This window comes from Amphiura filiformis, chromosome 2 (assembly GCF_039555335.1).
Source record: "Amphiura filiformis chromosome 2, Afil_fr2py, whole genome shotgun sequence".
NCBI lineage: Eukaryota > Metazoa > Echinodermata > Ophiuroidea > Amphilepidida > Amphiuridae > Amphiura > Amphiura filiformis.
In genome coordinates, this window is record NC_092629.1 from 43948568 (window position 1) to 43976429 (window position 27862).

At 38.1% G+C, this 27862-nt stretch overlaps 3 protein-coding genes across 3 annotated transcripts in view; 1 reads left to right on the forward strand and 2 right to left on the reverse strand.

The window, feature by feature from the left end:
* The window catches only part of LOC140146264 (intraflagellar transport protein 20 homolog), a 225158-nt gene that overhangs the window by 7728 nt on the left and 189568 nt on the right, over positions 1–27862 (reverse strand). The gene's annotated exons all lie outside the window — the stretch shown is intronic.
* On the forward strand, positions 67–27814 carry LOC140146255 (UPF0489 protein C5orf22 homolog). Its single transcript, XM_072168037.1, is given in 9 exon segments — positions 67–236; positions 8012–8104; positions 9109–9254; positions 20206–20355; positions 23556–24021; positions 24024–24134; positions 24704–24876; positions 25612–25830; positions 26949–27814. Coding segments are annotated over 9 exon segments (1518 nt in total). The 5' UTR covers positions 67–203; the 3' UTR covers positions 27076–27814.
* LOC140146254 (uncharacterized) lies at positions 12782–16544 on the reverse strand. Its single transcript, XM_072168036.1, has 2 exons — positions 16248–16544; positions 12782–15778 (listed from the first exon to the last, which is right to left on the reverse strand). The coding sequence occupies exons 1-2, from the start codon at positions 16527–16529 to the stop codon at positions 14072–14074; spliced, it is 1989 nt and encodes a 662-aa protein (XP_072024137.1). The 5' UTR covers positions 16530–16544; the 3' UTR covers positions 12782–14071.

The window sequence follows — 27862 nt, forward strand, 5'->3', positions numbered from 1 at the left end:
AATGATATTTTAGAAGTCCTACTCATAGTGGTATAATCACTTTTGCACTTTGACCCCCACGTGGGTTCATCAACATTGTGTGCATAATATGTGCTGCATTTTTAAGCTTACATGATACAATGGCATATTTACAGCTCCTAAAACAAAATACAAATGAAAAGATGTAGGCATTATCAATTTTACTATAGTGCAGCATTATTGTTATGCGATTCAGCGTCGTGCCAGAGAAGAATCGGGTAAGCGACTATTTGAAAGAGAGCATTTACAAACATGACAAAAGAAAAGAAAAGTGACTATTAAATTTTTTTTTTTTTTTCAAATTCAAAAACTGATAAACATTTTAATTACTTTTGCTTCTGTTGAGATTTTTACACCACTGGAAACCTTAGATACAGACTTTAAGGTACATATTTCGAGGTGCATAACAGACACCAAATTTGTGTCATAACAAACACCAAATTGGTGTCGATGACCTGACATGCATGCATTCTTTGGTGATGGTCTTTCAATTTGTGCCGAGTGTCCTTGGCAGACTTGACTATGCTTCAGTGGTCATGAAAGGATTCAATAGATAACCTCTGCCCCACTAATCCCCAGCTATTGTCTGAAATTGCACCTCGGAAGATATATTATAACAACTCAGTCCCTCAAATGATAGTCATATAACGACCAAAAGATAAATGACTGACTATCATTGAGGACTGAGTTCCGCAGTCTATGGAAACCTCTGGCTACATATTTTTTATGTACAAAATATTTCTTTCGCAGATTCATTCGTTTAACAGTCAACAAAGATATCGTCAAATTTGAATTTCGTTCTGGTATATACCAGAACGTAATTCAACACACATGACACATGACACAGTCACAGAGCCTATCAATATCATGCCATGGAGCAGTGTAATACATAAATCATGCATAACTCGCATAACGCATAAAATCGGAATCAACTGAAATTTTGGGAATATGCTTTTTCGTGGATATCTACTGAAAAATGTCATAAAAAGAGGATGCTAGGAATTTTTTAGGATCACAAAATACTCCTTTAAATATCTCAAAAACAGTTTTGATGGAGTTGGGCCCTTCTTCCACTCAGGTATTCAATTAAAATGTAGGGCCCTATACAACTATATATCCAACTTTGAAAAAAACCCTTTTTTTTTTTTTTTCTTCAATTTTGTTAAAAAATAAAGTAAATTTTTACCTAGGTGGGGGGTTTACACCCCCCCCCCCACCTAGGTTTTATAATCCTGTGTTGTTCTTCCGCTGGCAACAAATTGAAAATGCATATGTCCTTTTGCTCATCTATCAGGGCACGTCTTGAACCCCAATATGTATATTCATTGAATAACCTAGTGACAATTTGGGTACAAAAAACTCATACTCTCTAACTGGAGGTCACAAAGTTATATCGCTCATTCTACAAAATCCGGTGCCAATAGCCTTTTTTCCATTCTTTGGTCCACAAACACTTTGTCGAGCATTTAGGGCATCAAATATGTTGTTTTTCTGGTAGAACTCAACGAGATCTACACGGACATAGTTTTCCATACTTTAAGTGCTTTCTTCAGCCTGATTAACCCTTGCAACTCACATCACACACTATAGATGGCGCTATTCGTCCATAGGGAAGTGGAATGTGCCTGTACAGTCCAAAAATGGCTTTACTGTGGGGCTCAATGGAAAAAATTACTAAAAATTAATTTTGACAACCAAAACCTAAGTGATGTTGACTTATGTTGGTACTGGCATAATAATGGATTCATAAGCTATCACATAGTGCAATCCATGTTCCACCAAGTGGGACTTCGTTAAAGCGCAAAAAGCAATTTGTGTGTAAATCAAGACCATCCAAAACAGCTTTCTTACAGTAAAGAATAGGAGGTCATCTGGGGTCACATACAGTAGTGTACATTGTACTGTTTTATAGTGCCGTCGTCGACATGCCTTATGTCGACATAATGTTGACGTCGGCACGTATCCCGACATGTCGACATCAAAAAAAAAATCTAAAAAAAAAAAAAAAAAAAACTTTTTTTTTTTTTTTTTTAATTTTCAAAAAATATTTTTGTCCAGAAAAGCAAGTTATAGGCCCAAAATTACTTGTTATTCAAGGTTGGAAACCAGAGATACTCCTACTACTAAAAAAAAAATGCCAATTTTTTTTTACAAAGTTGGATAAATTTGTTTATTTTGATTACCTTTGCTTCTATTGAACAGTCAGGGACACATTGAATTAGCATGCATTGCTAGCTGTTCAATAGAAGCAAAAGTAATTAAAATATGCAAATGTATCAACTTTGTAAAAAAAATTGGCATTTTTTTTTTTGAGTAGCAGTATTTCTCTGGTTTCCAACCTTGAATAACAAGTCATTTTGGGCCTATAACTTGCTTTTCTTTTCTTTTCTTTTTTTAGAATTTTTTTATGTCGACACACTGTCGACGTCAGTATACGAATTTTATCGACATGTCGACATTAAAAACGGTGCCGATGACGGCACTAAGTACATGTGCCTGCTGTCACAATTTCACACACAAAATTTTGGACAATTTGGTGACACTATTTTTGTCTGTAACTTCAAAAGTATATGCACTAGAAACATGATTGACCCCTTATTGTTTAGGTAATTTGATTCTCTTTCAAATGAAAGAACTTTCAGCCAAAAATATTGAACTTCAAAATTTCATGAACATACCTAAAGGCTCAAAAATCGCTAAAAATGCGTTTCCACTGCTCAAGTGTCACATCTAACCCTAAATATTTTCTTTGAATAAATGCAATTTCTTTACATATTTGTTGTTTTTTAATTAGATAACGCACCATCATATTGTTTATCAACATTATTTTTTAGTGATTAAAATGTCTTTGTGTAATTCTAAAATAAATTGCACTTTCCACCAAAACGCTGTGAGCTACGTTACCCCTTTTTAACACACGTTGTTGGAAAGAAGTAAAACAGAGGTATCAATGTAATTTGCGGTTCAGTTTTGAAAGGAAACACTCATAGGTTTTTAAAAATCACAGTAAAAATCGTGATGCTGTAGCATTTTTGGCATAGAAATGTTGTAAACATTGAAATTTCGACCGACCATGTTAAGATTGGTGAGCTACGTTACCAGGATTCTATAGTATGCACTTGTATTACATGTACTTCCTAATAATATGTGAAAGCTACTAGTGGTCGAACCCCATTTATATTAGAATTAACCGACATAACGTGCTAATGTTCGCAAATCACATTAAAAACATTAAAAACCAGTGAACTACGTTACTGTGAGCTACGTTACACACTCATTTACGCATCTTCAAAACTTCTATGAAATGGTGAAATCTGTTTTACATTTTACTCAAGTAATCTTTAGTTTGCTTTTTATGACCTTGGAAAAATTGGATTGAGTAAAACCAGCCCATTTTGTAGTCGGTAACGTAGCTCACATTACATTGAGCTTTAGTGTTAAAAAACATCATGACTTCCTGAAAGAAAAATATGCAAGTGGTGTTGGCAATTTTTTACATCTGAAAGTTTTGATACGTTTACTCTTAAAAAACACAAAAAGCAGGTCTTTTTGAACAACTTTTATTTTTTCTATTTTTTTAGTGGATTGGCACCGGATTTTGTAGAATGAGTGATATATTTGGTATTCCCTGTTCTCAGTTCTGCCTATGGAATGTCACATTTGAGTTGCTCAAAAGGGGTCAATTGGTCAGGCTATAAAAGGAATATTATAAATCATTATATGTGAGTGGACGCGGCGAATCAGCCGTAAACTTGGCAAATTGTATTCTGAGTTAAAGTGTAAAATGTATGTGGAAGTCGTATTCATAGGTGTATCAATTCGTTGCGACAAGTATCTTATCAAACGCTGTTTAAATCAATCAATAATACTACTGCTGAAGAGGATAATAAGCTTCTACCTATTTCTATAGAATAGTTCTTGTCTTTGTTTGCTTTGGCTAAATCCTGTTCAAGTGGTAGATAACAAAGCATTGTATTTTGTCTAGGTATGTATAATCAACAATGAACAATGAGAGAATATTTCTGAACCTCGTTGACTTGGGGATGATTTGAAATTACCGCCAATTATGACTGTTGGATATTTATTACCAGAAATGTAGAAAAAGAGACACATGTAGAACCGATAACAAATACAATTTTGTCGAAGGAACAGAGTTCAACAAATCATAACCCCGCTTTTGGATATCGTTTGAAGTCAAATGATATACCATTTTAAAGCTTACATGTATGGTATATATTTTCTAAACACGAAATAAAACAAAAATGACCTGGGCCGACTTTACGGCTGATTCGCCGCGTCCAGTCACATAATGTGATGCGATCAAGCAAAATCAGTCCGAAATCGGAAATATTGATTTTGAGATATATAGCCAAACAAAGGAAATATTTCCTTTCATTTCCTTTTGTTTTGTAAGCTCTATAATTGCTCATATCTTTGGAACTGTATGTTGAATTTCAATGGGGCTTTCTGCATGATCCAGCTTTGTAAATGCTTTTTACTGTCCTATAAGAAACTGAAATTTAATATTTCCGAGTTCCGACTGATTTTGCTTGATCGCATCACATATCGTTTGGGTGTCTAGAGACCCCAAACAAAATTTTGTGTACACATTTGACTTGCTAGGTAAAATTTCTATTGAGGGTTAAAGTATGAAACCCAAGTTGATGTCATGGAAATTTGTTTTGCCTTTGTTTATTAGAGGCTGTTCCTCTGTGGTAATAGTGTGTGTTAGAACCTGCGAGGGTTAATATTGTGGGCAGTCTCAGTGGGACTTGTGAAGAAACCATAAATAATTGATGGCACCTCTGGGATAGCTGCTATGAGGAAAGTGGAATTTGTTTTTGTAATTCTTTAGCAGCTATTATCATGACGATGCTCAAATTGTTGAGCCAATTCGAGTGATTTAATGCTTGTGTGTGACAGTTTGGAATATGTGCTGTGGTCCAGCTCTCTGAAAATAAGGACAAAATAACTTGTTGCAAGTATTTGTTCTTTCCTGTAGCTACTTCAATAGCTTTTCAGTCAGTGCCCCAAACATTTGTAGATTGGTTTTTGATTTGGTTTCTAAAATTTAATGATGTCTTTTCCAAAATTGCACATATTTGCTAACAAATCGCGGCTTTGCAGGCATACTTGTAGTATGTCTTTTTGAATTTGTACCCATTTTGTGGGACAGGGACAAATAGCATTGAGGTTTACTAAATATTGGCTAATCCAGCCAGGGTACAATGACCTTACTATTGACAAGGCTTGTTTCTATGCATGAACGATCTAGACCCAGGGTCTTTGGTGTGAAAATAATGGCATATCCAGTGGAGTAGTTTTCACTTGGAAAATGTGTTTATACCCTCATTGAAGGGAAAGACTTTCTTAATATTTTTGCATTAATAGTAAGTAGGTGGGTATGTTCTAGTATCTTTGCCACTGAGCTCCTGTTGATGGGCAAATAATGGTGATGCAAAGGGATAAAATCTGATGTGGTGAAATTAGTAGTAAAATGTTGAAAAAGTATTAAAAAACACTGAGAAGAACAAATTGCTGCTAGAATTGTCAGCAGTAATTTGTTTTGAGCAAGAAAAAAACCAAAAATTTGTTTGAGCGTTTTAATGGTACCGAATCATGTTGGAAGTCACGCTTATAGTCTACCTAAACGATATAATTAATAAGCCTATCAATGAAAATCCATTATAGGTCTATGTCACTTCCATGGTCTAAATTATTAAGACAATGACCCGGGGAGGGGGGCACATCAAAAAAATTTGGTTGCTGGATATGTTTACCCGCAATTTTGAGGTGGTGGGTATTTTGGAGCTGTGAACAAGTAAAAATGTGGACTTATGGAGCTGCGAACAGTCAAAACCAAGGGTCTCTCTTGGCTTTCTGGTTGAAAATCGCATAAAAAACCCAGAAATATGAGGAATGAGCAAGTTTGGGGGAATTTTAGAGCTGAAACTATCAAAATCAAGGGTCTTTCGGAGCTCTATTTTGGTCAAATATAGGGGTCTTTCGGAGCTGCGAAATCCAAAAAGGGGGGTCTTTTCGGGGGAACATACCCATATGACAATTTGTGTTAAGTGCCCCCCCGAGTCAATGAGGGGTGTGACCTATTATTCGTCAAGCCCTAGTGTCAGGCACTTGTGCCGATCTCGACCAAACTTGAAACTGCCTTTTTTTAAATATGGGACCCCCTCCCATCCGATGAAAATGATAGCATGATGAGGGCAGTCATTATTATTTTTTGTTATTTTTGTGGTCATCTTAGGACTCCCTACATTTTGGTCATCAAAATTTTATGCCCCCCCGTGATTTTTCTTTCCAAAAATGTATGACCCCCTGTATATTTGGGACCCCTCCTCCTCAAACTCAGTGACACCAAACCTCACAACCAGGGGAACATTTTGCAGGGGCCAGGTCATAGATCATGCAGAGGTCAAATCTTAGAAATGCTGCATTTTCTGGCCATATGTAAGGGGCACGGGCTCAAACTCAGTGACAATAAACTTGATGACAAGAGTAACATTTTGTTTGGAACATTTTGCAGGGGTCAGGTCAAAGGTCAGTTGGGGTCAAATCTTTGAATTTCAATATCTGGACATCTGTAAGGGGTACAGGGCTCAATCTCGGTGACAACCTCATGACAATAGGGAACAAGGGGTCAGATCAAAGGACATCATTCTGGGGCCAAATCTTAGAATTGCGTTATCTGGACATCTGTAAGGTACAGGGCTCAAACTTGTTGACAACTTGTTGACCAGGGGGGAATTATGGAACATCTTGCAGGGGTCAGGTCAAAGGTCATCTGGGGTCAAATCTTAGAATTGCATTTTCTGGACACCTGTAAGGAGTACAGGACTCAAAACTCGGTGACAACAAACTTCATGACTAGGGGAACATTTTTGGAACATTTTGCAGGAGTCAGATACCTCCACAACACCAACATGCCCCACCTAGGTTTGTGGCCTATGACCACCATTTACCACTAGTTGTATTTTGTTTTTTCGGGTATGGTACCGGGATTCCCACCTGAAAATTCAATCGGGTACACAAACTGTACATAATTACAGTAACTTAGCATGCTTTTAGGTGAGAGCCCTATGTGCAATAATTAAATGTGTACCCCTGGCACAGTCAGTGCCGTCGACGGGCGCGGGGGTAAAATGAACGCACAGGCCCCCTTTTGTACGAGCCCCCTGAGGTGTCTTCTTTGCTTTTATGGGCCCATTATTTATGTATGTTTTATTTATTTTTACGGGGCCCCTAGGACCCCGGGCCCGGGGGTAACGCACCCCCTTAACCCCCCTTGTCGGCGGCACTGGGCACTGTAAGTTGGTAACCTTGTGCTACCACCAGGGTCTGACTAAATAGGTTTCTGTGCTAAAATATTTACACTTCTAAACATTTTGTTGAATATAAGTTCATCTAGGTTTGTTGATTTTAAACTTCATGAAGTCCTCCAATGTGAAGCACAAAATATTGTAGTGATAAAAATTAATTCAGTTTGGTCAAGCAAAAATGGCAATTTATTTATAGGCCTACATTTCCTAGTCTAGACTAGAGGCTTTGTTTCCTCCTTGGCCCATACCAATCATGACATACATTAACACATTTTATGTATCCTGTCAAATATTGTTTGTCGAGTGATGAAGTGACTCTTTCATTTAAGGGGTAACCCTTGAATTATGAACTTTCGGGCCTTGTAACTGTTATTTATTGGTCTAAAGTATATAAAAGAATGACAAAGACTTAATTGATAAATTCATCTGTGAGGTCAAATTTGGGCCAAAATTTTTATTAAAATATCTAAGAACCATCTCAATTTTTAGATAAAATGATTTTTTAATGAAAATAATGAAAGTTTTGGCCAAAATGAAATAGTGATGCGGGAGGGTGACAGGAAAACTTGGAATCAACTTTCATTAGCCTATTAAATAGAAAGCCGGCATTTGTTTTATTTTAATAGCTCATAATTTGTTTCTGTAATGCTTTTTTACAGTCAATGTTCAGCATGGAACCAAGCACAAGTAATGAGAAGCCTCTAAGAGTATACAAGAATTTACCAGTCTGGGTGGTGGAAGATCATAATGATGTAAAGTATCACATTCCTCAATCCTCACATTGAGATTTTTGTCAAAATTGTTACTAAAATTGCTAATTTTGTGTTCATCATGGAACTCTTGGTACGCCAGCAACTTTGCTGGTAGCAACACGAAAGCATAGGACACAGCTGCAACATTTTCAGAACTGACCAATCATGCCAATTGGGTTTATGCAATAACACAGGTTCGTGTGCAGTGTTCGAAATATGCCTCAAAAAGTTACAGGCCAGCCGGGCTTAACCTTAAAAAGTTACCGGCCAGCCGGGCCGGCAACTAGATGCCAGTCAGAAAAGTTACCGGCCAGGCCAAAAAGTTACAGGCCAATGGCCGGCTGACCGGCCCTATTTCGAACGCTGTTCGTGTGTGCATCCTATGCTGTATATGTCAAACATGGTGGGAAAGTTCTATGATGAACACAAAATTAACCTATAACATTTTTTGTGAGGGGATGGGACCAAGTGGAAGGGGTGGGGAGAATTGGAAAATTTGCAAAAATTGCATTTTTGCCAAAAATAGTGGGATTTTTGATAATTTCATGGCCTTAATTTATCACCACACTGACTGCTGACGTGACAGTAATTCTAATTGGGAACATATAGGATAAATTTGTTCTAAATGTGTGTAGTGCCCTCTATAGAATAAGTAACCGTGGACATCCACAGTGTTCATGTGTCCACTGTCCATATTGTACGAGCTTAAATTGATAATGAAGTCCACGATTGTGGGCATCAGGGCTGTCAACTCTCAAGCATTGAGCGTGAGACTCACACATTCAGGCACACTCTCACACCAAGATAGTAAAGTAGTAAATCTCACACTCACAAAAGTATCATGCATCGTCATCAAAATAAATTGTTGACCCTATGCAATGTAGCAAAGTGAGTTGCAAACTTTCAGTTCCAGTATTTGATTTCATTTGAAAATAATGTTATTTGTGAATGATCTACACCAAGATAAAAACTTATGTTATTTACTAACTTGTTTATTTCCTCAGGTATTACAGCACATCTACCATGCCATAGCATCAAGGCACCTGCCATTCAGTGGGATGACCATGTTACACTTTGATTCACACCCAGACTTGCAGATAGCTACTGATATGGATGCAGATATTGTGTTTAACAAGGCACAATTACTCAGGTAAATACTATTATCTCCCTGTCTTTGCATCACGGCACCTGCCATAGCATCAAGGCACCTGCCATTCAGTGGGATGACCATGTTACACTTTGATTCCCACCCAGACTTGCAGATAGCTACTGATATGGATGCAGATGTTGTGTTTAACAAGGCACAATTACTCAGGTAAACACATTATTACCCCCTGCAGGCCTTGTCTTTTGAAAATTGCTGGCGAGTGACACATCACTCTCCTCAAAACTTGTCAGGTGAGCTGTAGGTGAGTGATTTTAATCACTTGTATTAATTACACCAAATGTAGGCGATTGATAAAAAGCTCTCCTCAGCTTCATTTTAGGTGATTGATCACTCTCACTCGCCTCAAAAGACAAAGCCTGCCCTGGCCTTGCAATTTCAAAAGAGGATATTGTGATGGTGAATTCCTTTTGTATTTGAATGTACCGGGTATGTGTGATTTATGCTGCCTTTGTTGGCCCAAACATATTTGTTCATTACCGGTAACTTTCCTTTCTAGTAGCCGGAGAGGCTGGCCAGTAACTTTGTTTTTAGATAATCAAACACATGATTCATGAATGCATCGTCAATCTGTCATTATTTATTAAATCACTTACGAAGCACGGTATAAAATAAATTCAATTTCAATCCAAACTAGATGGACCGCGGTTCTCGGATGTCGCGGTTTTCGACGCACAGCATCGACCGTGATGCCTCCACCAAAGGGAGCAATGTGGCACTCAAAAGTTGATACAAAGTTTCAAGCCTCAGGGCAGACTGAATTTAACATCAGATGACACCTGGATGACTCGGCTGTCACGATTACCTGGCTGATGGTGACTGTACCCACCAAGTTTTATGCCCATACAACAGTTTTTACTAATTTGACCTCAGATGACCCCTGGTGACCCCCAAAAGACCTTACAAAAATTTGGCTCTATATATTGACTGTTCCCAACAAGTTTCCTGCCCATACGACAGTTTGTACTAATTTGACCTCAGATGATCCGTGGATGACCTCTGATGACCCTGAAATGACCTTCCAAAAATTTGGCTTTAAATGTTGACTGTACCCACCAAATTTCATGCCCATACAACAGTTTTACTAATTTGACCTCAGATGACCTCTGAATGACCCCAAAATGACCTTCCAAAAATTTGGCTCTAAATGTTGACTGTACGCACCAAGTGTAATGCCCATACCACAGTTATTACTAATTTGACCTCAGATGACCCCAGATGACCCCAAAATTACCTTCCAAAAATTTGGTTCTAAATGATGAATGTACCTACCAAGTTTCATGCCCATACGCCAGTTTTTGCTAATTTGACCTCAGATGACCCCTGGATGACCTAATGTGACCTTGACCCACTAACCAATACAAACTTGTTCTGCATGGGGTCAAGATGCACCCACCCACCAAGTTTGAGGAACATGTAACCCCTAGTCTCTGAGAAAAGAGGTAAATAAGGAAAATGGGCCCCCTTGTAAGACTACATGCAACAAAGTATAAAAAGGTCCCCCGATAAATAAATGAGGGTTTCCATAGTGTAGCTATGACCCAAGATTGGTTGCATTAGCATTTAAACTGTTCATATGAGACCAAATTTTAACCAAAAGTCTCAAAATAATGGTATTTTACAAGTTGACCTCAAATGACCTTTGACCTCAGTATATGACCTTATATCACCACCAATATATGAGGGTTCACAAAGTGCAGCTATGACTCAAGTTTGGTTGCAATAGGATTTGAACTGTTTATATGAGACCCAATTTACAAGTTTACCTTGTTTGACCTCAAATGACCTTTGACCTCAGTATATGACCTTGAACCTCACCCAAAAAAAAAATATCCATAGTTTTTGACCATGAGTGACCCACCTATCCTGAAAATCTGAAGTCAATCCGCCCATCCATGCCCGAGATACAGCATCCGGACGGACGGAAGGATGGAAGGACGGAAGCACGGACAGTGTAAAAACAGTATGCCTCGCGGTGGAGGCATAAAAAAATCCTGATCTTGCAAGAAACATTTTAATGGTTCAACCGCCGCTTCAAAGTTCTATTCTGTGTATTATAAATATAGTACCAATTTATTTAGCATATACTTGATTTGTAGTAATGAGATACCCATTTTCAACAGTATGCTTTGGTCAAAACTTCTCTGCTACATGTACTCAAGACTTCACGCATAGAAGAATAGGCAAGCAGGGTCTTAATAGCTAGCCACCCGTCTGGCTGTCATTTTAGACGGCCAGTTTGCCCCTGGGACGGGCAAAATTAATGCCTTTGACAGATGCTATATTATAAATTGTATGTTTTGAGAAGCTAATTGACCTTTTTAGTAGACCCAATTTGTAGAACAAGGCCATATCAGCACATATTTGAACTCTTTGAACCCCCAATGGGCTATAGATGTCTGGTAAATGTTTTAAAGGTCAAATTAAGACAGGCAATTTTATTCAAATGACGGGCAACCCTCAATTTCTAGCTAAGACCCTGTAGGCAAGGCAAGTCAACAGGAATCAGCATGACAACTTGTAATTGACCAAACTATGTTGATATGTGTCCTGGCTTAAGAGGGTACTACACCCCTGGCCAATTTGTGCCTATTTTTGCATTTTTCTCAAAATTATAGCACATTGGTGACAAGTAAGATATGTATATTATAGGGGCAAGGACTTTAACTACTGTACTGATAATTCAGCATCTCAAAGCAAGTAGTTATTGATTTATTGATCAAATATTGGTTTTCCCTCATTTTTACTGTAACTCCACAACTGTTGTCTGTGCTGAAATAAAATTTCCAGTGCAGTAGTTGTAGTCCTTGCCCCATTGTCTTTACATATCTTACCTGTCCCCAATGCGCTATAATTTTTGAGAAAAATACAAAAATAGGCACAACATTGGGCAGGAGTGTAGTACCTCCTTAATTTCCTGTTTAGAAGCTCTAAAAAGTTTGGGCTGGTAACTTTTCACTCGGGCCTGTTCAGAGTTACAGGCCAGGCCAGGCTGGCCTAGTTTTTTAGGCATATTTCTAACACTGCCTGAGAGCTGCATCAGACACACCAAATTGTATTCTGAATATGAAGAAAATTCTGACTGATATCAAATAATTTGGATTTTTTTATATTTATGATATACGGTAATACAAATTTTATGGCAAATTATTAAAAATTGACATTTTTGACTTTTAGCAGTCCTCAAAGTAAACTAAACTTTAAAAATCCAATGATATGTACTTAATATGTATGTAGCTGGGATGAAAAGCAGTCCATCATTTGAAAATTTTGACCTTTTGAATTGCAGATATTATGAAGTTTCCCAAACGACAGAAACTTTTTAGGTCTTTTTGGAAACTTCATATGTATCTTCAATACGAAAGATCGAAATTGTCATATGATGGCTGGCTTTTCCTCCCTGATACATACACTTTAAGTACATATCATTAGATTTATAAAGTTTACTTCGAGGACTGTTAAATGTCAATTTTTAATAATTTGCCCTAAAAAATAAAAATAAAAAAAATTTGGTGTGTCTGATGTGCTCTCAGGTCTCATAAAAATACTGTGCATTTAGGTGGGTGACCCAGCCCTTAAAATTATACACTTTAAAGAGGAAGCCCCGCTTGGCCAGTTCTTCTGTGACGAACTGACTTACACCTGTTACTTTGATGATAGACAGAACAGAATTTACATGAATACATTTTAACCTTGACTAATTCCCTAAGGAACTTAGACCAAAAGTGGGGCTTCATCTTTAACCTTGGAGGTACTGATTCAATGAATTCTTCACAAAAATATTATTTAATCTTATCCAATCCCCCCATTCTTCTTATTTGTATTCGCTAGTGATCATGAAAAGTATCTAAAAAAAAGTAACTCATTCGCTATGATCATAGCCACTCGATTATACTTTGATCAGTTTGTATACTTTGATCAGCTTTAGCAGTCGAGTTAGCTCAATCGATAAGGCGTTCGACTATGGTGCGAGAGGCTGCGGGTTCGGTGCCTAGTACGCTCTTGTGGAAAAATTGAGTTAGCTTGAAATTCCCCTGGACAAGGAACTCACTGCTAATTTGTCTCGTTGTAACCCGCATCTGAAACTCGGGGAGCTGATCCTGGTTGCGATGGTTATTTGTGGAATGTCTAGGGTGTGCGCTCTTGAAGCAGCAAAGTCGCTGAAATGCTGTTAAAATGGTTTGTGGAATGATGTGGGCCGTAGTGGTCAGCGACAACCTGTAAAGTGTGCTGAGGCTTGAAGATCAACGTCTAGGACGTTGTGCCTGTGCGTAGCGCACTATAAATCACTGTGCTTTCTTTCTTCTTTTATATCGGCGGGCCTTCGCGGATTAATATCAAAATGTTTTATTTTGAGAATTGTCTTGTGACATCTTGCCAGAAGCATCACAAATTATTAATTTAAGATCTAAACTGAGATTTAAAAAGATTTAAGATGTCTACTTCTTTAACACACAAATTATAGACGAGAGAGGTCACCTAATAGCACTCTTAACGTGGGTCTACTTTTCGGCGTAGTGGTAAAAGCCTAACATTTCCCGCATATTACGAGCTGATCAAACTATATTCGAAAGGTGCATTACATTGTATACGGTCACTGCTAAAGTTGACTGCACAGGTTTTAAAAAATGACAAAATGAATCAGACCTCTCCAGCTGTGATATTTCTTGCGTCCGTTTTGAAATCCCAGCAATTGATCGGCCTTAAGAGGATTACATGGTACTCTTCTCGCTTTTCATTACTAATAGCTATAACACAGCAAGTACATCTAAATGTTGAACTGCTAATATTGTGGTTTGTTTTTATTGAAATACTTTGACAAGACCTGACACCCAATCAACCACAAACAATTCCTGTTCATCTGCAGACAATGCAATACCCCATGGGTTATTTTCCATTGTAGCGATGCAGTCTAGATACTTGTATTCTCCACCTGTACACACATATCTATACACAGCCTTAGGATTACCTTGGTTACCAACAAACAGCTCCCCTTGTTTGCTGCAGCACACATAAAAAGGCTTCCACGATTGGATACCAGGAGGGGACTCGATGATTCTGGCATTGTGACCTACAAAGCGGCTTTTTTTCTTTTTCTTTCCTAGATCCATTACTTGCAGGGTATTGTCACGAAATGATATGATAAGTTTATCATCTGGTGTACAGGTTTGGAAGCGTGGAGGCGATGTTGTTTCATACTTAAATATTAGAGTCCCATCAGGCTGGTGAACGGACACAGTCTGATGAGCATCCCAACTTAACCCTACAATGATTCTACCTGTTGAATCTACAGCAACAGATCTGGGTGTGGATGGCTGATTGTTGATATCATATGTGGGAGTAGTACTGACTAGGACACCTTGACTGTCATATATGTAGAATGCCTTCATACCGTGCTTGCCAGGTATGATGTATTGGTTGCTGGGAGTAATGGCAATGTCAAATATATTAGAAGGGGAGTCTTTGATGATATGTTTGACATCACCATTCCTAGAGAACACAGTCACAGGTGAAGATGTGCTGGTCAAAACAATATCCCTATTAGGATGAATGGTAACACCCAGTGGATGCTCAAGTTGTGGGGTTGTTTTGATTTGTGCGCATTCTTTCCACTTTTTACCAGTGCTTGGCTGGGTACTTGGCACAGATCGGGGCCTTGAAAATAAGCTGAAACTTGGACCTTGTCCTGATGCTGTTGCTGCATTAACTTGCGTCTTTGTTGCAAAGGCTGGCAAAGGTTTAATTGCCGATGATGGTTGTTGGGATTCTGCTGCTGCTGCTGGCAAATGTTTTGCTGTTACTTTTTTCTCTGATACGTGGCTGGTTTGATTGGTTACTTGAGTATGTTGGGTAGACACAGCAGTGATATGCAACTTATTGCATAGCAACTGCTCCAAAGAAAGCAAATCCACCAAAGTAGATTGAGGGGGCTCTAGTTTGATCTGACCAAGTTTGCTATCTACTGGAGTGGGTTGCGCTTGAGCAAGTTGTTGTAGCGATGTTGACAATGATGGGTAGAGGGATACGATATCAGAATCGAAGCCTGACTCGATCACATTGCTTGCTAGTTCAGTTGAACTTCTTGAGGTGTCTAGATGAACCTGAAGCTTTTCCTCAATCTGTTCAATTTCTCTCACATTTTCCTCTTTCTTTCTGTAGGCATCTTGCTTGTAAGCTTTAACTAGATTGTCCACTTGCTGTATAAATTCATTCCTGGCTTCATCTATGGCTTGTATCTTTGCATCTGTATCTTGGTCAAGATTCTGTTTTACCTGCTGCATTTGTTGGATTGCAGATGTGTACTTCTCTTCTACATTTTTAACTCGGCTGGTAAGATGCTCTAAGGAACTGCTATGTTGCTTTGATGCTTCCTTCAGGCGGATGAATAAATGACCTCTATGACTGGGATCAAGAGTACCGCAATCTGAGCAGGCAGAACAGTCACAATTCTCACAGAAGTACTTCTTCTTCTGACCGTGCTTGTCACATAACTCTGTGGTAGATTTTTTCTGTAGAGTAAAATGAAGGAGAGGAACATGAAGGAGAAGAACTGAAAGAAGAAGAGGAATACAGATACATATGGTACATGTACATGTTTATAGCAGTGTGGTCTTGGTAAAAATTCTGTGGGGCCAAGTATTTGCATGTCCAGTGGCATATCAGGGTCAGTTGTCTGAGGGGGGTAAAAACAACAACATTTTCTTTTTGCTGGGCATCAGTTTGATCCTGTGTTTTCTTTTTTGAGGGGTTGAGTTAGCAAACCAACTCATTTGAGGGTTCAACCCCCATCCTGATGCTACCATGTACATTTTCTTGCTGCTTGGCACAATTTTTTTTGTTTTATTATAAATTTGTGTGCATTTTGTAAAAATTGCGAGTAAAGTTTATCCATCTTTGTACAACTTTTTGAAATTCTGAGCATTTTTGCCAATTTTGGTGAACTGACATGGGGCCTAATGGATGGACTATGCTACATACCTGCTTTGCTTCGTCCACAGTGTCTTGCAAATTAGTCACAAGAAAATGAACAGGAAACCCCTCAATTCCTTCCTCTTCTGGAATCTGGTAGATCTTTTTACAGAGGGGACAACTCACAATGCTATTATCATTACTGCAGGATTTGGCCCAATTTTCCAAACACTCACAGCAGAAAGAATGCAGACATGGTAAAACTCTTGGATCATTGAAAGGCTCTGAACATATTACACACTTTAGAAAATGACTGTTTATTATTGATACTAGGGAACTTGCTTCCGCCATGTTGTCCTATTATAGGCAGCTAGCACCGCATATGACATAAAACATTTCAGTTCACTATTCAATAGCTGTGCATGGGTGAGTAGGTCAAGGCCTTTCTGCATGGCAAACATTGGAGTACTACATAACCTCCTTATAAATGCAGTCTGTATTGAATGCTATTTCATGTGTGCCACCATTATTAATGACTGCGCAAAGACTACTCAATCAACCAGCTAGGTTCCTGCAATGATATTGAGATAGGAACATTGGCGTAAGCAGTTTTTCGAAAGTGGGAGGTGGGCAGGACTGCTCCAAAATTTTTGGCTCGCTTCGCTCATAATCAGACCAGAATAAATTTGGGGACTGTGTAAATTTCACATAACTAGGTGCATTCCCCCAATTGAGTGCATTTTCTCCAGACCGAATAACAGAAGTAGGGAGGCCCTGCCCCCATTTGCACATGCTACTTATCATTGAGGTTACATTGTATGTGTAATTTTGCATTAATAAAATGTTTTAATAAAAAGTTTCCATAAACTATGATACTGCTGATATTGGTATTGATGAAGTAGCTATCTGCTACTGATATTGGTATTGATGAAGTAGCTATCTACTTCTGATATTGGTATTGATGAAGTATCTATCTACTTCTGATATTGGTATTAATGAAGTAACTATCTACTGCTGATATTGGTATTGATGAAGTAGCTATCTGCTGCTAATATTGGTATTGATGAAGTAACTATCTACTGCTGATATTGGTATTGATGAAGTAGCTATCTGCTGCTAATATTGGTATTGATGAAGTAGCTATCTACTGCTGATATTGGTATTGATGAAGTAGCTATCTACTGCTTATATTGGTATTGATGAAGTAACTATCTACATCTGATATTGGCATTAATGAAGTAACTATCTATTGCTGATATTGGTATTGATGAAGTAGCCATCTGCTGCTAATATTGGTATTGATGAAGTAGCTATCTACTGCTTATATTGATATTGATGAAGAAGCTATCTACTGCTGATTTTGGTATTGATGAAGTAGCTATCTACTGCTGATATTAGTATTGATGAAGTAGCTATGTACTGCTGATATTGGTATTAATGAAGTAGCTGTCTACTGCTCAGCCCTCGAATTAACCCACGGCACCGACGGCATATTGCCGTGGGTGCCCACCCCCATTGCCGTAATGCCCTCAAAATATGTCCTTTACCGACGGCAGTCACTTGCCGTGCCCCTAAATGAAGTTGCCGTGGGTGCCCTAGCCGGCCGGCCCTGCCCCTTCATTATAAAATCGAAAACAAGTACTGGTTAAATCCCCACAAAATTGTGGAAAATTAAATCGAAAATCTTGAACACGATCGCTATTTTGAGCATCGTAACCCAGCTATCAATCACAGTATGTTATACACAATAGTTTGTTGTGAATTAATATTCATTACCCCTACGTAAGCTTACATATTCAGCCTATCACATCGGCTTTTATACATTATCTGGTTGCTATTCATTTACTCGATTGGTCAGAGAAATACCTTCAACGTACTATCGACCATTCAGAAACGCTGTTAGTAACTAAAGCTTCCTCGACCTCGTGTCATGAACAAAATCTGAGCGCTGGGCAAATCAATTGTTCTCTCGATTATCAAACATTGACTTCCCATTGCAAACCGATGGCGATACCCTTCCGGTATCGTCTTATCATGTACATGTGAGCCCATCTCTAGATATGTTTTGCACGAAATAGTTTTTATCCCGGCGAATTTGATCAATATTATTACCAAAGTTACAGCTGTTTCATCGCTGTTTCGAGTCAGTTTTGCAGCTCAGAACTAGGGATCGCAAAATTAAACTGTTGATTTTTGATTGCTTTTTATTATAAAGCAGGTTTTTTAATCAATCAGGTTAGTTTTAGTGTAAAGTTGAGAGTCGAATTTTACTTAAGTGTCGAATTCAGCTGACGGTAATGCATCTATTCGCTTTTGAAAAATTGCCTTGGTGCCCTTCTCAAATTTTCAACAGTTGCCTTGATGCCCTTTTGAAATATTACAAATTGCCGTGCTGCCCTGCCTTTTCAGTAAAAATCCACGGCAATTATCAACTTGCCCTAAAAAAGTTGCAGTGCCCCTTCAGATCCTTAATTCGAGGGCTGCTACTGCTGATTACTGGTATTGATAAGTAGCTATCTGCTGCTGATATTGGTATTAATTAATGAAGTATCTAACTACTGCTGATATTGATAATGTAGCTATCAACTTCTGATTAATGAAGTAGCAATCTACTGCTGATATTGGTATTAATGAAGTAGCTATCTACTGCTGATATTGGTACTGATGAAGTAGCTGTGTACTGCTGATATTGGTATTGATGAAGTAGCTATCTACTGCTAATATTGGTGTTGATGAAGAAGCTATCTACTGCTGATTTAAGTATTGATGAAGTAGCTATCTACTGCTGATATTGGTATTGATGAAGTAGCTATGTACTGCTGATATTGGTATTGATGAAGTAGCTATCTACTGCTGATATTGGTATTGATGAAGTAGCTATCTGCTGCTGATATTGGTATTAATTAATGAAGTATCTAACTACTGCTGATATTGATAATGTACTGCTGATATTGGTATTAATGAAGTAGCTGTCTACTGCTGATTACTGGTATTGATAAGTAGCTATCTGCTGCTGATATTGGTATTAATTAATGAAGTATCTAACTACTGCTGATATTGATAATGTAGCTATCAACTTCTGATTAATGAAGTAGCAATCTACTGCTGATATTGGTATTAATGAAGTAGCTATCTACTGCTGATATTGGTACTGATGAAGTAGCTATCTACTGCTGATATTGGTATTGATGAAGTAGCTATCTACTGCTAATATTGGTGTTGATGAAGAAGCTATCTACTGCTGATTTAAGTATTGATGAAGTAGCTATCTACTAATATTGGTGTTGATGAAGAAGCTATCTACTGCTGATATAAGTATTGATGAAGTAGCTATCTACTGCTGATATTGGTATTGATGAAGTAGCTATGTACTGCTGATATTGGTATTGATGAAGTAGCTATCTACTGCTGATATTGGTATTGATGAAGTAGCTATATACTGCTGATATGGGTATTAATAAATTAGCTCTCTACTGCTGATATTGGTATTGATGAAGTAGCTATCTGCTGCTGATAGTGGGGGGGGGGCTGGACTGCTCCAAAATATTTGGCTCTGTTCGCTCATAATCAGACCAGAATAAAATTGGGGACTGTGTAGATTTCACATGACTAAGTGAATTCCTCCGGGTGCATTTTCCCCAGACCAAATGACAGAAGTAGGGAGGCCCTGCCCCCTTATATGCTACTTATCATTGAAGTTACATTGTATGTGTAATTTTGCATTAATAAAATTTGTTAATAAAATGTTTCCATAAACTATGATACTGCTGATATTGGTATTGATGAAGTAGCTATCTACTTCTGATATTGGTACTGATGAAGTAGCTATCTACTGCTGATATTGGTATTGATGAAGTAGCTATCTACTGTTGATATTGGTATTGATGAAGTAGCTATCTACTGCTGATATTGGTATTGATGAAGTAGCTATCTACTGCTTGTACTGATGAAGTAGCTATCTACTGATATTGAATGATAAAGCTATTTACATGTGATATACATTGTGTTATTGTTGTTTTACTTTCAGTGAGCTAAGCATTGAGAATTGGATCATGCCGGCTCTCTATGCAGGTCACATGGACCATGTGATATGGGTGAAACCTCCCTGGGCGGATCAGCTTCCAGAAGGCACTAGGCATGTTAGTGTTGGCAAACATAAAGAGACTGGTAAACTAAGGTAGGTGACACAAACTTATAGTTACAGTTAAAGCCTTAATGTACGATCTTATAATATGAACTTGGTTAATTTTTTTCAAACCTGATTTTTTTGGCATATTTGTAATGTTTACACATGTCCCAACTTGCACCTAAATGGAATCAGCCAAATTTGTTGTCTTTGTAGGTCAACAGAGCAAAGTTCGACAAAATGTCATAATTCAAGAATTATGACATTATGTCCTCCTATAGAACTGCGTGTTAAATGGCCAAAATAACCAGCTGAGGTTCTTCCACTTCACCTTGTTATTTCAGCTCAAAATGGACAGAAACCCTTCCCGATAATTATTACCAGCATTATTTCAACATTTTGCGTATATAATAACAAATTTAGAATTTGAAGGAAATCGTACATTAAGGGATCTGGATTGAGCGTTATGACAGTATTTTTTGTGGGCCTTGAGAGCACATCAGACATATCGAATTGCATTCTGAATACGAAGAATGTCTTTCTGATATCAAATAATTTTCATTTTTGAAAATCACGATATAATACAAATTTTATGACAAATTATTATATATTTTTCACATTTTCGATATATAAATTTTATAAATCTAATGATATATTTTTAAAGTGTATGTAGCTGGGAGGAAAAGCAGGCGATCAATTGAAAATTTTGACCTTTCGTATTGAAGATATGGATTTTTTCCCCAAAAGACCTAATTTTATGCCTCCACGGAGGTATTATGTTTCCTGGTTGTCCATCCGTCTGTCTGTGTGTCCGTCCTTCTGTCCGTCCGAGCTTGTGAGTGCAGTTTCTCGGAACTGGTAAGGCGTATAGTGATGCAATTTGGTGGAGGGGTGGCAATTGGTGGTCTCAAAATATTGGTCATCGCAAAATATGGTAATTAAGTACCTAATTTGTATAATTTATGCGTATCAAGCAAAATAACCTTGTGCGCAGATTATCTGGAGATCTGTACGAGTTACAGTGATGAGGTTCTTGACCTGATCTGGTTTTCAGCGAAAAAATTACGTAATCGCAAGGTCATTTGGGGTCATCCGAGGTCAAATCGCCATAGATTGTCGCAGGTTCATGACATTTTGTGGGGACGACCACTGAAATGAGGCATAAATGTCAAGGTCATTTTGGGGTCATTCGGGGTCATCTGGGGTCAAATCGCCATAGACTGCCGCAGGTTCATGAAATTTGGTGGGAACGGCCACCTTAGTGAGGCAAATAACGTGAAGGTAATTTTGGGGTCAAATGAAATTGCACCGCTTAAAATGATGGGCGTCAAGGTGGAGCATTGCGGCCGACGCTTTGCGTCGAGTACCGCGCCGGTCTAGAGCCGCGAAATTCTAGTTTTTGGTTTTTTGGGAAATAAAATCCATATCTTCAATACGAAAGGTCAAAATTTTCAATTGATCGTCGGCTTTTCATCCCACCTACATACACTTAAAGTTTGCTTCGAGTACTGTTGAATATCAAAAATATCAATTTTTAATCATTTAAATTGCCATAAAATGTGTATTACATTGCGAATTTCAAAAAATCAAAATTATTTGATATCAGAAGGACATTCTTCGTATTCAGAATGCAATTCGATATGTCTGATGTGCTCTAATGTCCCACAATAAATACTGTCCAAATGTTCATACCCCAACCCTTAAGGCTTTAAGTAATAGATCTCTTCTGCAGCTGATCGGAATTCAGTCCAGAAAGATGTTGCATGCAGTAAACAGGGACCAATCACACACTGATGATAGCGTACATGCACCTATGGCACTCTCAGTAGAGCAAAGTACTATTATACACTTATTGGCTCCAGCCATGGAGCAGTTGTGCATGTTGCATCCTTGACCATGGTGTTTATAACTATTTTTGTTCCTTACAACCAGTTTATAAAGGCACCAGCTTTATGCTGGGAATGTAACAGACTTACAGTTGTGTAGCACCTAACCACAGTGACAGGAGGGTGGAGCTACTCCTTGCCATTGGCGACTTTACACGAATGAGTCTGACCCATTAGACTCCCATTCGCTATTAACAGAGGGAGAGGGGCTTGTTGAGATGCATTGAAAAGTGTGACTACAGTCTGTCCACATAGAAGTACAAAGTAAATAGACCTCGGCAGGCATTGAGTTTTGCAATGTGACAGGTGTGCTGTAAATCGCACGCCTGGATAACCCGAGGTGTGCTTTTAGGTGTGCTGCAAATCGCACACCTAAATAAACCAAGGTGTGCTTTTTTCAAAACTGGTGTATGACTATGATTTCATTTTCAGCTAAAACTTAGCAATTGTGACAACATACATGTACTTTTTTTAAATGGCCATGGTAAAAGCTCTGGGGTAGTGAATGGTGTATACTGCATAGATGTCCCTGGACTTTGGACTTATTGCTGGTGTCATTTGTAAATTTTTTTTTAATTAGTTTTTTTTTTGGATTTAGAATGTCCCTAGAATGTCCCTGGAACTTTAGAATGTCCCTGGAATTTTTTTAATTAAAAAAAAAAAATTACAAAAGATTTTAAAAATTATAAATTCTTGTTTAAAATAGGCAAATTTGTAAATTATGTTCACATAATAATCTATGAATGATTTTAAAATGCATTTGTTTTGTATGCTTCTTTACTTCATAAATAGGTTGTAATGTGAACATCAATTATAAATTTGCCTATTTTGAACATGAATTTATAATTTTTTTAAATCTTTTTGTAATTTTTTTTTCAAGTTTAAAAAAAAAAAAAATTCCAGGGACATTCTAAAGTTCCAGGGACATTCTAAATAAAAAAAAACTTTTTTTTTTAGGTGTGCGAAAATCGCACCCTCGGCGTATTTTCAGGCGTGCGTGGCGTGTAATCGTGACTCGCTTTTCGCCTTAAAACTCAATCCCTGCCTCGGAAACTGGAGGTATGAGAATAATTATTTCAGTGCATTGCTTATTTGGCGCGCCAACTGCTGCACGATTTGTACTTGCCAAGCGCACCACGCTCTATACGCGTCACGTGGCATTCGCGTGTGACACAATGTATCCCCGATGCCCCCGATTTGGTTTGTACTTCTATGTGGACAGACTGTAAACAGGTTACATTTTACGTACCTTTACTTCATTACAGAAACATGAGAAAGACAAATAAATTATTTATTTTAAGATGGGGGAAAAAGAGATTCTAGGCAATGATTCCTTCATTTATGCTTTGTCTTTGCATATTGCAGAGTTTCCTGGCCAGATGTGTACTTTCTAAGTGACATACTCTATGCACCATTAGACAAACTGCAAAATGCCAAATCTGTTACCATAGATACTGTAACCATGGAAACTAATATACTGGAAGCAAGTTCTTTTCCAAACGTGGCAAAATCGGATATTAAAAGTGACTTGGTCAGTAGGAGTAATGATGGCTATTTGCCAGACACAAAAAGAAGTAAATTGGACACGGAGGATGGGAGAGAGTGCGAAAGGAATGTGGAATTGAACAAGGAAAAAGATAGCGGTAACTGGTGCTTGCAACATACAACTATAGGTCAAAGTCCAAATGACAAAGAAACAGAAAATAAAGGTGATCTTGACATAAGTGCAAGAGCCGTGTACCAGAATCAACTAATGAGAAATCTGAATCTACCACAGAATGCAGGGCTGATGGGGATCATCTGGAGAGCATGTCAAAAGCAGCTGATGTCAAAGGTCATTTAGAGGTCATATCCAAGCTGATGGGGTCAAGCAAGCCATTTATATTAGATGTTGATTTGGATTTTTTCTCTACCAAGAATCCATTTAAGGATGTTTATACTAAGGTAAGACATACAGAAACTTGTTCAAGTGACATTCAACAACTCTTCCTATACTTTTGTACAGGAGCCAACCGTTAAATGGTGATGAATCCACACTTTTACAGTAGCGTATATGCAAACACAAGGTAACAGAAACATGTATACGTGTGAGCGCATCAAATTGTTTATGCCTGGAACTTGTTTGCGTATACATGTTGAATTCATTATATTGGAGGAAACGACAAAAATTCTTGTCATAAATTGTTGCATTCTGAACCAAAGTCCTCTTTTTGGGAACAACCTTGTTTGTCTGAAGGGTCACTAGTCCAAAAAGTATTAAAATTAGGGTTTAAGGCATAATCAGGTTAGGATTAGGTTAATGTCAGGTTAGATTTAAGATTTAGGGTTGGAGTGAGGATAAGTTATGTTTAGGAATAGGGTTAGGATAAGGGCTTATGTTATAGGTTAGGATTAACAAGGTTGAAGTTTATAGGGTTAGGGTAATGATTTAGGGTTTATGACTAAGTTATTAGGTTTTTATACTAATGACCCTTCAGGCTACCAACCTGTAAACTGTTCTCATCTTTCAACAGAAACAATTGCATCTTTTAGAGGATTTGTACAGTTTTACGCCACCAGTAGATGATACTGCAGATGCCCTGGATCACTGTCAACAAAAGAGGGCAGCACAACTTCATGAACTAGAATCTGCTTTGAAAGCTTGCTGGGATGGGACAGAACCATTGTGTGCAATAGATGATAAGAAGTGAGTTTGATATTGATTCCATTTAAAATCCATACACCCCATATATGGAAGATATGGCCTGAATCTGTCACACAGGGGGTATGTGGATTTCAAATGGAATCACCATTCAGGTAACCATTTGATATTCACACTCCCTATGCAGAAGATTAAGGTCATGTCTTCCATAGGGGGTGTATGGATTTCAACAGATGTTTAAAGGAGTATTTTGTGATCCTAGCATCCTCTTTTTCTGACATTTTTCAGTAGATATCCACGAAAAAAAAGCTTCAGTCGATTCTGATTTTGCATTTGCGAGTTATGTACGATTATATGTGTATTACACTGCTCCATAGACAATGTGTGTAATTTTGTTCTGGTGTACCAGAACGTAATTCAAATTTCACAATATTTTTGCCAGCGTAGCGTGGGCCCGTAGCGCAGGATATATTTTTCGTCACCTTACAGCAGATTTTTCTCTTACAGCCTTTAGGTGCTGTATTTGTGACAAAATCCTGTATTTTTAAGAAAACGATGTGTCCCGTTGTTTAATTCATATCATCAAAATATGAATCAAATGCAAACATGATGTTGATAACACTGAATGTACATTGTACATGACATACGGGATGGTCATAACACATCAGAAGGACCGATCTCAGTCATGATCGAATGACTGACATTTTGTGGAAAAGAAATACAGATCTATTTTGAAAACTTTTTGTTACAATGTTTTAAATCTGGTTATTAAATCCAAAGGCTTACAAAAGTGAAGAGTCTGGTGAGCATCCTTCAAGCCACTCCACCACCAGACGATACCCTTGATGCAGAGCTGATACATATGGCAGGTCTTACATGTGATGATACAGGGGAGCTACCTCATCATGTCAGTACTCAGGAAGAGATTGATAGTCTTATCGGTGCTATGAAGGTCTTGTTGTCTAGATTACCAAAGCCGAGCATTGTTACAATTTCAAGGTACTAAATAATTATATTATACCAGGGACTGTCTTTTGGAATTTGCAGGAGAACATTAAATTAAATAGCTCTTCTGGAGCCTTCAAGGACAGCTGTTTAGAGCATTTACAATAAAATGTAAGGAGAGAATGGTCAATAAGGAGAGCTAAAAATCACTCTCCTATATCAGATTTAAGGAGAGCAGTAGAGAGTGATTGCTCTTGCTCTCCTCAAAAGGCAGCCCTTATTATACCAAGATGATCTCTTAATTTAGGCTAATAAAGGTTGATGTTAAGTTTCCCAGTCACATATTTTTGTCGAGTGATGCAGTGACTCGTTTTATTATTGGGCTGTATTACTAAGGTTTGGGGTTCCCAAACTTTTTTTTTGCCATGGCCCAAATTTTCATACAAATGCTGTTACTTACCGAATCTTATCAGCGGTATAGTGGGAATAGGCAAGTTTAGCATAGTCCATTGGCTGGATCCAATCCCCAGGGGGGTACTTGGTACAAATGACCATACGGGGACGTGCCGCTAATATGGGTAGCATTTTCGGCCTTTTGGTATATCAATGACCCCTTTTTCTAAGCCAATTTTGGTATATGAATGGGTCCTGTTTTCAAAAATTTTTCAATTTTTTCGAAAAATAGCCCAATTTTGCGTCAATATAGCCAAAATTTTTCAATTTTCAAAAAAAACTTGAGTACCACCGCCCCCCCCGGGAGCCAATCCCATGTAGGCCTACATGAAAGGTATCCTAAGTCACTCTTCACAGTCATCAACTAGACCAATGTGATATGACACAAAGTGTGGGTAGACTTTTGATACTCCGCTCGCTAGAGGGCATACTTGAATTTTTTACAGGGGTCAAATTTCAAACTTGCTCAAATTTTGATAAAAAAGTTGTATTCTTGTAGTCATGAATAGGAAAAAAGTGGACAATTGGAAGTAGCTAATAGATATCTGAAATTCTGAATGTTATGAAGAGTGATTCATAGATCTTGAGATTTGCCATTTGTGTAGGAACCTGATATAGCAGCTGATTTGAGCCAATATTCTATTGTTTGATGCGCAAGCTATTATTTGGTCTAATATTTGGATATGGAAGATAAAATTGCGAAACCTTTTATATTGCAGATCTTCTCATGATGATTACTGCCCACCAAATCAAGTTGAGAGCATCCAAAGTAAAGTACTACAAATGCTGGAGTCTGTGTATGGATCCATTAATGTGCATAATGACTATGAAACTCCTCAGCAATGACAATGGCACAAAAAGGAGCTAACTGAAAGGCCCATTTAGGAATTTTCTGTACAAAAAATAGGTTTGAACACAGAATTAAAGAAGGAGAACCGGGACTCGACCGCCATCTTGATACAGACATGGAGCAAAAATTGGCATTTGTTGTCATGCAAGTGCGACATGGATGATGTGCGTATTTGAGAGATGCACTTGATGCGATCTGCCCGCAAGTACCAAGACACTTCAGATGAGACGCAGAATTGTTTTCGTTCTTCTCCGCGCACCATCGGCAAGGACCCGCATACCCCCAATTTTCTTCACATAGCTGCCGGCGCGATTGTATATGGCGGTATAGGGAGTCCCGTTTCTCCTCTAATTCTGTGGGTTTGAAGCAAAATTGAGCTGACGTTTGGTTGGCAAATTGTTCCACACTTTGTAGCACAATAGAAAAGATATCTGACCCCAGTGATTTGTGTAAACTCACTCTTGAAGTAAGTTTTGTGTTGAAGAGTGCAGAGATGGATGAAGTGGTATACACATTACAGGCTGTATCAAAATGATTGGTTATACCCACTAGTTTTTGCTGTTTATTGACAAGCCTTCTTCAATATGCAACATAGGATCTTATAGTTTTATGACCTTTTATTAAGGGCTGGGGTATGAACGTTTGGACAGTATTTATTGTGGGACATTAGAGCACAGCAGACATATCGAATTGCATTCTGAATACGAAGCATGTCTTTCTGATATCAAATAATTTTGATTTTTTGAAATTCGCAATTTGATACACATTTTATGGCAAATCATT